Source organism: Heteronotia binoei, chromosome 2, assembly GCF_032191835.1.
Source record: "Heteronotia binoei isolate CCM8104 ecotype False Entrance Well chromosome 2, APGP_CSIRO_Hbin_v1, whole genome shotgun sequence".
Lineage (NCBI taxonomy): Eukaryota > Metazoa > Chordata > Lepidosauria > Squamata > Gekkonidae > Heteronotia > Heteronotia binoei.
This window is the reverse complement of record NC_083224.1, coordinates 89,921,557-89,937,252: the sequence shown is the minus strand read 5'-3', so window position 1 is coordinate 89,937,252 and position 15,696 is coordinate 89,921,557. Positions and strand designations below refer to the sequence as shown.

Here is a 15,696-nt window from a genome sequence, read left to right as displayed (position 1 = left end):
TTTTCGGTCTTGCATCAGTCTTGAACACGGGGGCAGGTGGCTTTGCTCATCCATGAGGTTTTTTCCTTCCAACCACTCCCCTTCCCAAAAATCATTGGAATTGAATGTGCTGGTCTGGTGTGGAAGTCAGAGGTGATTCTGGTCATCTGTGTGGTGTACCAATTGCCTAGCTCACCAGCGGATGGCCTTCTGAGCCTGCTGGAGATGGTGGCCGGGTGGGCCTTGGAGTTCCCACGGCTATTGATCTTGGGAGACTTCAATGTCCATGCAGACAAGCCTGCCACTTCTGTTCAGGCTATGGAACTAATGTCTTCCATGGCAGCACTGGGACTCAAAAAAATCATCTCGGGTTACACACATCAGGCATGCCACACATTGGATGTGATCTTTAGTATGGGGTTGAATGTGGACCTAGTCTCAAAGGAAGATGTGCCATGGGCGGACTATTTGGTTTTGAAGGCCTGGCTGGACATTTCCGCTCTTCCCTGTCTGGGTGACGAGCTGGTTTTTGCTTGCCTGCGGAGACTTATGGACCCTATTGGGTTCCAGAACACTGCAGGATCCACAGCCCTCCTGCACCTCCTTAAATGAACTGGTAGGGGACTGGAATTCCCATCTCACTGAAGCCATCAAAGAGATTGCACCCCAATGTTCTCTGTGCTCCTGTGCAAAATCATCATCCTGGTATACAGAGGAAATCCAGGGGATGAAACAGGAGAACTGACTAGAGCGAGTTTGACAGCGTACTTGTGACGAGACGGCTTGAACAACTCAGGATGTTGGTGAGGTCCTATTAGATGGCAGTTAAGGCTGTGAAGAGGGAGTTCTATTCAGCCTCCATCGCATCCACTCCGCCGCTGGCAGTGACATAATTGCACCGGGGGCATTACTTTGGGGACGCTCTAGGAGTTGTGGTAAAACTCTATGGTACCATAGAGCAAGTTGAAAGAGTCACAGCCAGAAACCAGAAAGAGTCACACTGGAAACACTCTAGAATTTGCAGTAAAACACTATGCTACTATAGTTTTTGCTGCAACTCCTAGAGCGTCCCTAGCACAATGTCTCCGGCATGATGACATAACTTCTGAGTGATGTCATCATGCCAGGGACAGCACATGATGACAGGACTCTTTGGGTGCAGGGATCCCTCCAGCAACCTGCTTCCTGTGGCCAAGTTGGGCCTTCCAGGCTGGGGGATCTCCCGCTCTCCATGGGAGCTTGGCAGGCCTACTCACACCAAGCTCAAATGTTTAAAATAATTTGGTCACTAAGATCCCTCACAACTAGAGGCTCAAACAGAGGAAATAATTTGGCTATTAGTTCTGAGGCGTTCATGAGCTTTTTCATGGATAAAGTCTTGTTGCTCCGCAATGACCTACCTGCCAATTTTGATACAGTGAATGAACTGGAGGCCCCTTGGCCGTCTTTGGATTCAGTATGTGACTCTTTCAACTTGCTCTCTTCTGCTGATACTGACAGGGTCCTGGGAGCTGTTAGACCTACCACTTGCTTACTAGACCCATGTCCCTTGTGGCTGATTAGTGCTGGTGATATGAGGATCCAGGGCCATGAAGGAAATTATCAACCTGTCCCTAGAAACTGGGATGTTTCCAGAGGGCCTAAAGGAAGCAGTGGTTATGCCACTCTTAAAGAAGCCATCGTTAGATCCTGTGGATCTGGCCAGTTACCGCTCAGTATCAAATCTATCATTTCTGGGAAAGGTAATTGAGAGAGCAGTAGCTGAGCAGCTCCAGGGCACATCGGTGCTACATCCATTCCAGTTGGGTTTCCGCCCTGGTCACAGGACTGAGATGGTTCTGGTTGCTATAATAATAATAATAATAATAATAATAATAATAATAATAATAATAATAATAATAATAATAATAATAATAATAATAAATTTATTCTTATATCCCGCCCTCCCCCGCCAAAGGCGGGCTCAGGGCGGCTCACAAGCATGGAATTCCATGGTTCAATAAAACAATACAATACAACAACAATTTTAAATAATCAATAACATAGTAAATAAATTAGTTAAAATAGATAAAAGGTGCTACATTACTATGGGTCGTAATATCCACAAGATGGCTGGATGGCTACACATCAATCTCATCAGTTTAGCCAGGTTCTGTTTCGAAAGCCAGCTGGAAAAGAAATGTTTTACAAGCCCTGCGGAATTGATTCAAGTCCCGCAGGGCTCGCACCATCTCTGGTAGATGATTCCACCATCGAGGGGCCATTGCGGAGAAGGCTTGCTCCCTGGTTGCCTTCAATCGAGCCTCTCTTGGCCCAGGGATTATTAGGAGATTTTGCGAGCTAGATCTCAGTGCTCTCTGGGGAACATATGGGGAGAGGCGGTCCCTTAGGTAGGCGGGTCCTCGGCCATATAGGGCTTTAAAGGTAATGACCAGCACTTTATAGCGAACACGGTACACAACCGGCAGCCAATGCAGATCCCGCAGCCCAGGCCGCACATGTTCCCACCGTGGTAGTCCCAATAGCAGCCTGGCCGCCGCGTTCTGGACTACCTGAAGTTTCCGCGTTCGGTATAAGGGCAGCCCCATGTAGAGGGCATTGCAGTAGTCTAGTCTCGAGGTGACCGTTGCGTGGATCACAGTTGCTAGGTCGCTGCGCTCCAAGAAGGGAGCCAACTGCCTCGCCCTCTTGAGGTGAAAGAAGGCGGATCTAGCAGTGGCAGCTATCTGGGCTTCCATTGACAAGGAGGATTCCAGTAGCACTCCCAGGCTCTTGACTCTGCGCACTGGTATCAGTGGCGCACCGTCAAAAGCCGGCAGCGTAATCTCCCCTCCCAGTCCGCCGCGGCCCACGCAAAGGACCTCAGTCTTCGCTGGATTCAACTTCAGCCCGCTCAGCCTGAGCCAGTCAGCCATGGCTTGCAGCTGGATCAAGGCGGGTTGGCACTGCTGTTATTATTGGATCTCACAGCAGCGTTTGATACAGCCGACTATGATCTGTTGACTCACCGCCTTGATGACATGGGAATATGTGGCTTGGCCTTACAGTGGCTCTCCTCTTTTCTCCACGCATGAGGACAAAGGGTGGCACAAGGAGAGGATGTGTCCTCATTACACCCCCTGGTTTGTTGGGTTCCTCAAGGGGCACTCCTCTCCCCTTGCCCAGCTGGTATGGAGTTTTGGGCTAGGGTGTCATCACTATGCAGATGACACTCAGCTGTATTTGCTCTTCGGTGACCAATCGGCCTCAATCCTGTCATCCTTGGCTGTGGGTTTGGAGGCCATGGTGGGCTCACTGAAGCAGAGTAGGTTGAAACTGAACCACTCAAAGATAGAGGTTCTGTGGCTGGGGGGACCGGGGTTGGAGCTGGAGTGTAGGTTTCCTGCTCTTGATGGGGCACCCTCAACACCGGCACCAACAGTCAAGAGCTTGGGAGTGACCTTGGATGCCTCTCTTCCAGTGGAGGCCCAGGTCACACATATTGCTAAAATTGCATTTTTCCACCTACGCCAAGTCAGGCAACTAGTTCGCCTCCTGCCTCGTTCAGACCTAGCCACGGTAATCCATTCAGTGGTCACTTCCAGGCTAGATTACTGTAATCCATTCTACGCTGGCCTACCCTTTAACCTGGAAAGTAGGGTAGCCAATCCTGAGGTAGGGGCAGAGGATCCCCCTGTTTGGAGGTCCTTCCCCCACTTCAGGGTCATCAGAAAGCAGGGGGGGGGTAGTGTCTGCTAGACACTCCATTATTCCCTAAGGAGACCGATTCCCATAGGGTAAAATGGAAAATTCATCCACGGCTGTTTGGGGCTCTGCGGGGGCTGTGTTTTGGGGTAGAGACATCCAGTGCCTCTCCCCAAAATACCCACCAAGTTTCAAAAGGATTAGACTAGGGGGTCCAATAAAGTTGGGTGTCACAAAACGGTGTTTTTTGTGCCATAGTTTGTGGACCCTGCTGTGAAATGTGATTTGATGTTGCATTTCAGAGGGTCCAATCATAAGTATGAATCTATGAGAGATCTGTACTTTAGATATCCAAATTCGTAACATGGTGGTGTGGAAATGACTGAGTAAATTTCCGTGCCATAAACAGTGGCCAGTGATGTGATAAGCGAGTAGATGTTGAGTTTGTGGAGCTCACACACAAAGTTTCGAAAATTCATTCTTTGACATTCTGAGGATCCATGAGGATCGATGGTCTGGAACTCTGTTCTTGCTCCATGGGGTTCCCACGAAACCATGGACCCACAACTTCTGTGGTGCAGACCCATGGACATGATACGTGGTTTGATGTTGATGTTCGGGTGACCCCAAGCAAAAACCATGGGGATCCATGTGGTTCCATGGTGCAGGACCATATTTATCTCCATGGTGTCACCACAAAACTGTGGATCCATGGCAATAGGATATAAGTTGTGGCCACTGACATATTACTTGAGGGGGAGCTTGGGATATGAAACAAGAACAGAAAAATCTGTTAGGATCCATGGTGTGGGACCAGTTTTTGCTCCAAGGTGTCACAAAAAACTGTGGATCCATGGTTTTAGGATTTAAGTTGTGGCCATTGACATAATATATGACTCCAGAGGGAGAAGCAAGAACAGAAAGATCGATTAAGATCCATGGTCTGAAACCAGGTTTTTGATCCCTGGCACTGCCACGAAGCCGTGGATCCATGATTTCTGGGGTGCAAACTCTGTCCATGGACATGATATGTGACTGGATGATGAGCTTCGAGGGATCCGAAGCAAAAATCACGAGGATCCATGAGGATACGTGGTCTGAAACCAGGTTTTTGGTCCCTGGTGCTGCCACAAAGCTGTGGGTCCACGATTTCTGTGGTGCAAACTCTGTCCATGGACATGATATGTGATCGGATGGTGATCTTGGGGGAATCCAAAGCAGAAATCATGTGGATCCAAGAGGATCCGTGGTTCAAAACCAGGTTTTTGGTCCCTGGCGCTGTCACGAACCTGTGGATCCACGATTTCTGAGGTGCAAACTCTGCCCATGGACATGATATATGACAGGATGATGAGCTTCGGGGGATCCGAAGCAGAAATCATGGGGATCCATGGTCCAAAACCAAGTTTTTGGTCCCTGGCACTGCCATGAAGCCGTGGATCCATGATTTGTGGGGTGCATACTCTGTCCATGGACATGATATGTGACTGGATGGAGGGCTTGGGGGGATCCAAAGCAAAAATCATGTGGATCCATGAGGATCCGTGGTCCAAAGCCAAGTTTTTTGTTTCTGGCGCTGCCACAAAGCCATGGATCCATGATTTGTGGGGTGCAAACTCTGCCCATGGACAAGATATGTGACTGGATGGAGGGCTTGGGGGGATCTGAAGCAGAAATCACGTGGATTCATGAGGATCTGTGGTTCAAAACCAAGTTTTTGGTTTCTGGTGCTGCCACGAAGCCGTGGATCCATGATTTCTGTGGTGCAAACTCAGCCCATGGACATGATATGTGACTGGATGGAGGGCTTAGGGGGATCCAAAGCAAAAAATATGTGGATCCATGAGGATCCGTGGTCCAAAACCAAGTTTTTGGTCCCTGGTGCTGCCACAAAGCTGTGGATCCATGATTTATGTGGTGCAAAATCTGCCCATGGACATGTCATTGGCTGGTGATCTTGGGTTGGCCCAAAGCAAAAATCATGAGGATCCATGGTTTGGAAACATGTTTTTTCAGTGCTGTGGCACCACAAATTCGTGGAGGCATGATTTTTCTGGTGCTGCCTATAGTCTAAGAGAGGATCTACAACATGATGTTGGTTTGATTTCATTTCACCATAAAAATCATATGAATTCATTAGGATCCGTGCTTTGGAACCCTGTTTTTGCACTGCTGAGGCGCCATGAATTCATGGAGGTATGATTTTTGTAGTCCTGCCTATAGTCTAAGACAGGATCTACAGAATACTGGTTTGATTTCATTTCAATGTAAAAATCATATGAATTCATGAAGATCTGTGTAAATCCTACTTTTACCCTGACCCATTAGCATGTTATGAAGGCTTTCATAAGATGGAACTATAGCTCTGCCGGTACACCAGTAAGCCAATTTCTACAGGCTAGACTGGGTGGCCCAAAATAGCCCCAGAAACAGCCATCATACTCCTTCTAATGTTCCCTGCTGGTCCCTACCGTGCAGTGGCCGGCAGAACGAAGCGATGAGTTGTCCTGCTCCTTGCCAGCTATGTCACGCCCAGGCCAAAAGGGCCTGGAAGCCCCAGGCTTTTTTTCAACGTCCTTGCTGCAGTGGCAGCAAACCAGACTTTCTTCCAGTAAAAAAGTAAATCTGCTCACCAGCAGAAAGACACTGGAGCCGTGTGGGGAGGAAGGAACTACCATTTCTAACAAATCGTACGCAGCAGGTATCAGGAGAACGGGAACGGCAGCGCTAAAACCGGATCAGAATCGCCTCAGTACACACTGGCCAGTAAGGAGAGTATCCCCTCCATTCGGCCTCATCTATCTGATCAATTCATCATCTCCGGCTAAGCGCCGCCTGCAACCCGTTTCGCTGTACAGCGCCCGAAGGCTTCACAGGAAAGGCGTCTTCTCATTTCAGACCAGAGGAGACGGCAACCTCCCGGCCCGATCAAATAAGATCAATGTGTAAGAAAAAGCGTCGCAAGCTCAAGGACATTCACGCCACGCTCTCACTCACCCGTGCACACTTCATGAAGCTCCCCAAACACGCAGACAACGCACGAAACTCACACCCCGCGCCATGCAAACCACCTCCATTCTCTCTCCCCGGCTGCTAAACGCTGAGCTAAAAGCCACGCCTCAACGCATTGCATGGCGGGAACTATAACGCGCATGGCCTCGCCTTCCTAGAAGTAGACAGACACGCTGCAGCTTCCGGTTTAGTGGAGGCGCTTTAAAATCCAAGCCGAAGGGAAAGACGGAGAGCAGACGTCACGTGAAGTCGTGCCAGGCGGAGTTAGATGATTGATCCATCTCGCTCAGTGCAGCCTACTCTGTTCTCGTAGCTCGGCGTGGCTAAGGCTTTTCCGCAACGTCTGCTCTCTGAGACTAGGTGCAGGAGAAAGGCGCTGTTATCATAACGCGCTAGAGGTGGCATTACAGTTCCATTTATGCGCCTGTGTCTTTGCCAACAGAAGAAAGTGACCAAAGGCATATTTTCAGGGCAGCATTTTAAGTTTTATTTAACAGCAAACAGTGTTTCCGACGTAATGTGTTTTTAGTAGGCAGCTTTGGACAGCGCTATAGGGTTCACACAATTTCTCCGCCCCTCTCTTCCTGCCAGGCCAGCTTGCATAATGAATTTAACAAACTGGACTACCACCACCCAGGGCTGTTGGAAACCATTCATTAACTGAACTACGGAGTGATGGTGAAGGTGGTGATTAGAGTTACCAAGTTTGTTCAGTAATCAGCTGTACTAAATATGTGACTATATTGGATAGCATTACATCTGCTCAATTTTTCGTATGATCTGCATACCCTTTTCTACAGGGTGATTTGATCAGCTGTGCAGATTTTTTAAAATGTTGCTTTGGCAGCAGCTGCCACCATAGCACAAGGATCTGCACTGTGACTAATGGTAAGCTGCTGCAGCTGTTTTGTGCTGGCTCCACCTCCTTCAGCAAGCATTTTGTGGCAGCGGTTTTGTAATTGCGCTCACCATAATGTGTCAGAATTCCAAATGTGCCCAAAGGCTCAAAAAGGTTGGAGACCCCCTGCTCTACTATGACTCTGCAGATTAATTAGCTCAACGACTGCAACTTAACCTAAAAAACCAAAATTGGGTTCGAACTATTTCACCATACCATAAAGTGGTAATGTCAGATCTGCATAGTACAAATAAGTCTTTCATATGTTTTCACTTATTTTGCCATGGACAGTGAATTGAGACATATGTCCCTCTTAAGGAAATTGTTTTCTTGATTCTGATTTTTCTACCTCTAATGCGTTTACTGTGAGTCTGATCTTTTCCTTGGATTCTTAAATTCTATCAACTTGTTCTTGTTAATAATTTATTTTCTTCACCTGCTCAAATATCTAGTCAGAGTCCAACTCCTCTTGCCCAATGCCTTTTGCCAGAGCATAGATGGAAGCTCAAAAGAAAGAGGTCATACCACTGGGGAGTGCCAGTCTGGTGTAGTGGTTAAGTGTGCAGACTATTATCTGGGAGAACCACGTTTGATTCCCCACTCCTCCACTTGCACCTGCTAGCATGACCTTGGGTCCGCCATAGCTCTGGCAGAGGTTGTCCTTGAAAGGGCAGCTCCTGTGAGAGCCCTCTCCAGCCCCACCCACCTCACAGGGTGTCTGTTGTGGGGGAGGAAGGTAAAGGAGATTGTGAGCCACTTTGAGACTCTTCCGAGTAGAGGGCAGGATATAAATCCAATATCTTCTTCATCTTCTACTGCATGTCATGGTTTTTCAGTTTTAACAGAATTTTGTTTGAAATTATGTGATCTACACAGGCATCAAATACATTATCACCTAAAACAGCTGCCTGAATTAGTTCTCAGCAGCTTCTTCCATTATTTATTTTTCCATATTTTTGTTCTTTTGTATGGCTATATTTAAGGGTGTTAATTTTGTGTGCATGTGTGCTCACTCCATCTGTTTCAAAAGTATTTCCTCTCATAAAAAAAAAAGTTATATGGTCACAGCCCAGGGCTCCTAGTGTTGTTCAACAGCAATAACTTCCAGATGGGCGATTTAGTCTGCTGCAACAAAAAAGCAAGTATAGTAGCACTTTAATCACTAAGATCATTTTATTCCAGCACAAAGTTTTGTTGAATAGAAGCCCCTTCTTCAGATGCAACAGGTTCATTGTTACAAGGGTCCTGATTGGATTGGATATACCTGGAGAGCTGGGCAGGCAAACAATATCATGGTTTAGCTTTGTTGTTCCATTACAGAGGCTGACTGCCCAGGATTGGAAGACTTTAGAACTTTAATTCGAAGATAAATTTATCACTTCTGTGATATTAAACTAAATTGATTTGGGTCTTGATTGGGGAGAAAGTTGAAGTATAAATGAAGTAAATGAAATAAACTGTGCTATTGACCATTAAAAATTACTGTATACAATAGTATTTCAGAAGACTGTGAAAGCAAATGGGTTATAGTTTATAGCTGCTATGAATCCCAATAATTTACAAACATACATCAAATACAATAAGCAAGCTGCAAGAAATGTTTTCATTTATTTTGCCATGGACAGTAAATTGAGACATATGCCCTTCTACTTAAACAATTTGTTTTCTTGATACTCTCTAATCCCTTTACTTTGAGTCTTGATTCCCCCTCCCCCCGGATTATTAAATAAACTGTTTCCTTTGAATCCCAAGCATTTCAAGAGAAATAAAGCACTACAGAAAAGTGAAGGAAGGCAGAACGTTATATTAGAAATGGTCTTCCTATGCTCTGTACTAATTGAACTGCAACTGTGGAGATACTACAAGTAGCCAATCAGATCATTTGAGCTGTCATCCATGTGAGGATAGAAAGTCCAATTTTTAATTCCAATGACTGAAGCCAACTCTGTTTTGATAAACAAATCAGAAAATTTACCAGCACTATAAGAAAATGCTGTTGTCTTTGTAGTACAGCTGTCTAAGCTGGAGCAGAAATGCTTTCAGTAGTAATGTGGAAGGTTGTTATAGACACATATCTTCTGTATTGCATGGAAATAAGTATTAAGAGTTGCGGGAGGATCTAATTTTTCACTCCATTATTTCTTCTTTCCCTTCCCTCCCTTGGCTGCATGTCCCCAAGGAAAGCTTTGGCTGAGTTGCGTGGTGCCAGTTGTTGGGCAGGGCGCAGTTCTGTTCAGGCTAGGCCCAGTTGCACATTAGGGCCCCATATCATCAGGTTTTTCTGCTTCATTCTGCTTTTCTCATCTACCATCCTACATTTTATCTCTCACCCATCTTCAGCTATATTTACTTCTTCAGCTTTCTCCACAATTGAGATCAAAACAGCTTACATCATTCTCTTCTCCTCACAACAACCTTGTGAGATAGGTAAGGCAGAGAATGTGCGACTATCTGAAAGTTACCCTGCAAGCTTCCATGGCACTCAGAATTCAAACCTGGGTCTCCCAGATCCTAATATGAAACCATAACTGATAAACAAGGGCCAACAAACCCTGGATAGGACCATCCTTCCTCCACCTTTACTGACAGAAACCAAGCTTTGGAGGCTAGAAGTACTGTTGTAGTTATCTAGCAATGGCCACTTAAGCCATTCCTTTCTTAATGCTATAGGCACTGGTATAGTTTTGTTTCAATTTCAGATTTTTCTGTAAATCTGGGCCTTTTTCTAGATTTATAGCAAGATCTGTCTTTAAATATCCACAGGTGGGGCTATGCTGAGAATTATATTGAAACCTACATTGAAATAAAAAGCAGAACACTTAATTCAGATACCTTCTGCAACAGGAGTTTAATGTTCTCTCAGAACCACACTTAGCAATTTCCTGCACACTTCTGTATTAGACTGAGTTTGCCTCTATTCTGTGTTACACTGATTTTCTACCTCTAAGCTCTCAGCAAGAACCACACACATGATAACTGGAAGGGCCCTGTAATTTACTAAATATGGGGCATAGGGAACAAAAATAAAGCAGATTTATTCAAATATATATAGCTGGAGTACCCAGAAGCCAGGTCAGGGCTCCAGTATATTTGTTTCTGATTTATAGACATGTAATTGATGACAGTTCTTGTCTATGATAAAAGATACAAAATTGAAAACAGGAAATTGACAGTCCTTTCAGATCTAACTGATGTTGTAAATACAATGGATTAAAAGAAAATAAATTATGCCTCAATTCTGGAATAGTTTGTAAACTTGCATCTTTCAAGCATTTTCAATATTGCAAGTGTACAAGTTAAACATACAGCTTCCACTGCAGGAGATTAGTTCCTACAATTAAAATTCAGGGAAACAGAAGACATGAAGGTTTGGGGGGGAGGGAAGGAAACTATTAAAAGTGATACAGAAAGCAAACATGAGCATTTATCTTTAAAATGTGTACACTGCCCAAAATATACAAGTTATGATCTTTAAATGTGACTTAAAACATTTTAACATCTATTAACTTATGTAACAGCACATGTCCCCATTGTTTTTTCCAACATGTAAGCATCCAACAACTCTGGCTACGTTTGACTCAGCAATTCTTACTTAGCTTAGCAGAATGTGCTGCTTTTCTTCTTAACCATTTGTAATAGGTTATGACAGTTTTTTCAAAGGGCATGGGAACATATCACCTAACCGCATTTTTATTTTCTTGTGTTTCAGATCTCATTTTTGTCATGGGAAACATCACATTTGCCCTTCTCTAAAATGTGCAAAGAACTTTCATGCTGCCACTAGCTCATATACCACATCCAGCCACTAGTTTTTAGGACAGTTTTAGCCTGAAGTCTCAAAAGTGCATTAATCAAAGAGCTGTTAAAAGTAATTCTACATCTTCCTTTGCTGTTCATATATTGTTGGGATTGAAATTCCCTTTAACACACCAGAAACATTAACCCTTTCCCCTTCTACACTTTGCCAAAATCTGGAAACACTTTATCCGGTTTCTATTCGACACAAACAATTTCCTTATTTAGTTTGATTAGCAACACAAATGTGACGTTTTCCTTATGCAGACCATAGTTTTGATTTTAATAATCTGCATTGAAACAATCTTTGATAATATTTTGAGCACTACAAGAAATACAGAAGATAGTTGCTGTTACAAAGACCACTCTCTTGGTCTCAAACAAAGCTTGGTCATTGGGGAATTTCCTCTTGACATCTGTGTAGAGTGCTCGGTCAGTTTCCCTAAGAGATTTTTGTCCTCTGAAGAAAATGATGTATGCCTTTTATAGCATTTTTCTTCCAACAGTGTCCATCTGAGGCGCTGGCAGTCATTTTATGAAGAGAACATAAAAAGCCATGACAATGCAGGATATTGCCACTGCTGCATGGAGTCTGGTTCCAATCACTGCGGCTGTAAGATCAAAAGATATCATTTATAACAGATGATACAGAACACACATACATTGTCACCATTTCTGTGACTAACAAATAAAACACTTGCTGCTTTATTGGTACTTATGCAAAAACATTACTCATAATGTGAACTAGTTGACATTTCTATATGGTCGAGGACCTGCCTACCTTAGGGACCGCCTCTCTCCATACGTTCCCCAGAGAGCACTGCGATCAAGCTCAAAAAATCTTCTTGAAATCCCTGGGCCAAAAGAAACTAAATTAAAAGCTACCAGAGAACAGGCGTTCTCTACAAAGGCCCCCCAATGGTGGAACCAATTGCCGGAAGAGGTGCGGGCCCTACGGGATCTTAACCAGTTCCGTAGGGCCTGCAAAACTGCCCTCTTCCGGCTAGCTTTTTAAGACAGAACTCTTGATAAGATTAATAATACCGAGCCATCTTATATGCCATTCGACTGTATTTTAACATCTTACTGTTTTATTGGTTTTATTCTTTAAATTATTAATTGTAATCTATTGTGTATTTGTATCATGGTTTCTACCATGTTCTGTTAGCCGCCCTGAGCCTGCCTAGGCGGGGAGGGCGGGGTATAAATAAAAGTTTATTATTATTATTATTATTATTATTATTATTATTATTATTATTATTATTATTATCCATCAAGCACCTACCATGCCTGTAACTGTTCACTGAAAAATATAAATTCCATCTAAATTTGACAAAGTTATCATTGTACCTCAATAAATACAATAAAAAATAGGAATTGTTATTTCAGTTTGATCAAGATATCTGTTTTGAACATTCAGAGAATCAACATGAGAATCAACAGTTATTATTGTACTTGTCTTGCTGTGGTTTGGAAAAGTCCATGATTTCTGCTATCAAGAAAGCAGTTATCTGAACAAGCTAATTTTCCTTATTTTTTTCTTTCACATTTTCCTTTGATTGGGAGTCTTGAATTTAGACTTCCCAGATAGTAGGCTGACACTGACCACTGTACATGGCTGTCTCTCTGTTCTTGTAGTTGTTGTTTTTTTTGGGGGGGGGGGAGTTGTATTTTTTTTTAGTTGTAGTCATTTTTCTGGGGTAAATTATAGTTTTGTAGACAAGCACATAGCCCTCAGTCTGTGCCATGGTGCCTTCACATGTTCTTGACTAGTACTTGAAGCAACTTCTGTACAAAAGCTCACAATGCCCAGCTGCTTCGTGTTCCTCTGGGTCTTAGACTCAAGGCATTGACCATGAGATGTCTGTAATGCATGTCAATGAATCAAAAGTAGGTTTGCAACTTACAGATGTGCACACCTGAACAGCACATATTCAAGACTGGTACAGCACAGACATTGTCTACAGATTTTGATGCAATAATTCATAGCAATTTACCAGAGACTGTAAAACAAAATATTGCAAGCGGGCTAATATTTTAAGCATGTTTTATTTTAAGCAAAAAAAATCTTTAATTGTGTGTCTGAGCCCTTTATAAAGTTTATATGTCCGCTACCTGGCATTACATTTTATGATACACATGGCTTGGCCCGACAAGGTCTCATTTATGTCAAATCCGGCCCCCATAACAAATGAATTCGATACCCCTGTGATACAGTCTCTAAATCTTATACTGAACTTCTACAGTAAAACATATGGAAGTTACAGAACAATCAACAGCAAGAACAACTAATCAAATGTAAGAATCCTAGCATTTGTCTTTATTCCTACCATTGGTAATTAGTACCTAGGTCCCAAACAATGTGCCAGAGTGCAGTTCTCCAAATGGAGTTAAGTATCTTGGCATACTTGGGCCCAGAGGAAAGATTAAGAAAGGCTTATTTAAAAATCCAGAGGGAAAATAAGGTTTATTTACACACTTTGTGGGTGATTACAGACTGGCACTTTGGGCTGACTCAGACGCCTCTGAAATTGACCCAAAAAATCTTTCCAAATGGCAACATCTGCTGCCCATCCCTATCCCATCCCCAAGCTGTCCTCCAGCCTCTAGAGAGTAGTTCAAAAAGCTACCACTTTGGAAGCGGTAGCAAATTTTTAAGCCGTACACCACTCACCTCCTTGCCATCTGGAAGTGGCAGGGCGCAAGCGAGGCGCCCTAGCCTGTGAAACTGCCAAGCCTCCCCAAGCCACTTCTGGCTCCCCCCCCCCATTAAAAACCGTTAGGAGTGCTGGAGCATATGAGCACTTGAGTGCTTAACTTGTGGAGGGGGGCAGAAGAGCGGTCCAGCTTCTGAGGCGACTCCGTGTCTGGAGGCGCCTGGATGCCTCACAGACGGGATGCAGGAGCTTTGCTGGGGAGTGTGTGGAAGCTTTGGGATTGCTCTTTTCCAGACAGCCCGATTTGGGACGCCTCCCAACTGCCCCAAGCTGCCCGTCTGTAAGCAGCAAATAAGTCATATTCGGTGATGACAGCCTTTTGACTCACTCCAACTTCTAATTTATTTTCACATTAAAGAATGGGTGGCTACAGAGCAATTAAGAATCTGTTAGTAGTTTGTAGGAAAGGATGTCTTAGTTTAGTTTTCACAATGGAGTAAGTAAAAACATTTCAAAACACTGTAAGTATTCTTAGTCTTGCAGTGAGATTCAGAAATAACTATAAAGTTGCAGTAGTTTTGGTTACACCCCAAACCACTAATTTCAAGGGTCTCTGGTGCACTTGACCAGGTTGAACACACTGGGGAGATAACAGTATAACATTAGTATAGCTCAGTCTCCCAAGACTCAAAATCATTTCACCTGCCACAACATTCCTATTTCTAAAATATATGCAGATAGAAATACATTGACACCTTGTTCACTTTCCAGTTCAACTTCCCATTGTTATAAACACTCTCATAACTTCCCCAGCAACCACTGAACAGCGTTTTCTACTGGCCATCGATTAATTTCCACCTGTTTTAATGCGAGATTCGTACCTTTGTAAAATACCCCCCAGACCCCCCTCTTCTCCGACAGCAGCCAGGCTTTCAGCCGAGGGACCTTCCGGAAGTAGGCGCAGGTACACACGAACAGCAGGCCGAACACCAATAACCCGTCCAGAGAATACACTGCAGGGAAGGCGAAGAAAGAGAGTCAACGAGGTGGCAGGGCCACTACCGGCTTTGCCACTCGCCCGGGGGACTGAAGGGGGCCTGACCGTCTGAGCAGGCCCGCCAGGTGAGCCAGTCCATCGCAGGGCAAAAGGGAGGGGCATTTAAATAGGCCTGCGGAGAATCAGCGCAGAGCCGCCGTAACTACAAACGCCAAGGTCCAGCCAATAGGCCAAGTCAAACCATTCCCAGCTCACCGTTGGCCATGACGGCAACCCGCAAGGCACAGTCCAGGGCCCCTCACCGCATCTCCTAGATTGAACCAACGGCCAGCGCGGCACCGGATTCACTAGACAGTGCCAATTGAGCTCCGATGCAGATACTCTCTATGGTAGTTCGTTTCATAGGGAAGCGGTACAATTGTTTCAGACAACACTAGCAGAACACAGATAATTCTGACTGTGGTGTTTCTAAAGACCAGAGAGATTTTTTTAAAAAGACTGCTCAAGTGATAAGACAGGAGGCAAGTTCCGGCTTACTTTTGGCGGCATCTTTTTTTCTTATTATTATTAGAAAATGTTTAAGTACCTCCCACACAGAGTGTATGATCAGTCAACAATAAGTATACTGAAATCTAAATATATTTGTTAACTTTTGATAATTTACTTGATCATGG

The 15,696-nt window shown here is 44.3% G+C and overlaps 1 protein-coding gene and 1 non-coding gene across 2 annotated transcripts; both read right to left on the bottom strand.

Annotated features, from left to right (window-relative positions):
* Positions 1-6,396: 6,396 nt before the first annotated feature.
* Positions 6,397-6,756, bottom strand: LOC132567897 (small Cajal body-specific RNA 2). Its single transcript, XR_009555162.1, has one exon. It is a non-coding gene; the product is annotated as a small Cajal body-specific RNA 2 (non-coding RNA).
* Positions 6,757-10,396: 3,640 nt separating this feature from the next.
* On the bottom strand, positions 10,397-15,417 carry TMEM167B (transmembrane protein 167B). Its single transcript, XM_060231574.1, has 3 exons — positions 15,278-15,417; positions 14,907-15,038; positions 10,397-11,979 (listed from the first exon to the last, which is right to left on the bottom strand). The coding sequence occupies exons 1-3, from the start codon at positions 15,285-15,287 to the stop codon at positions 11,897-11,899; spliced, it is 225 nt and encodes a 74-aa protein (XP_060087557.1). The 5' UTR covers positions 15,288-15,417; the 3' UTR covers positions 10,397-11,896.
* Positions 15,418-15,696: the final 279 nt, after the last annotated feature.

Bases quoted from the DNA above. Each gene is read 5' to 3' on its own strand.
- TMEM167B (XM_060231574.1), bottom strand. The intron at 11,980-14,906 runs GTACGAATCTCG...TTGATCTTACAG, and splicing joins CTGGGGGGTATTTTACAAAG to CCGCAGTGATTGGAACCAGA.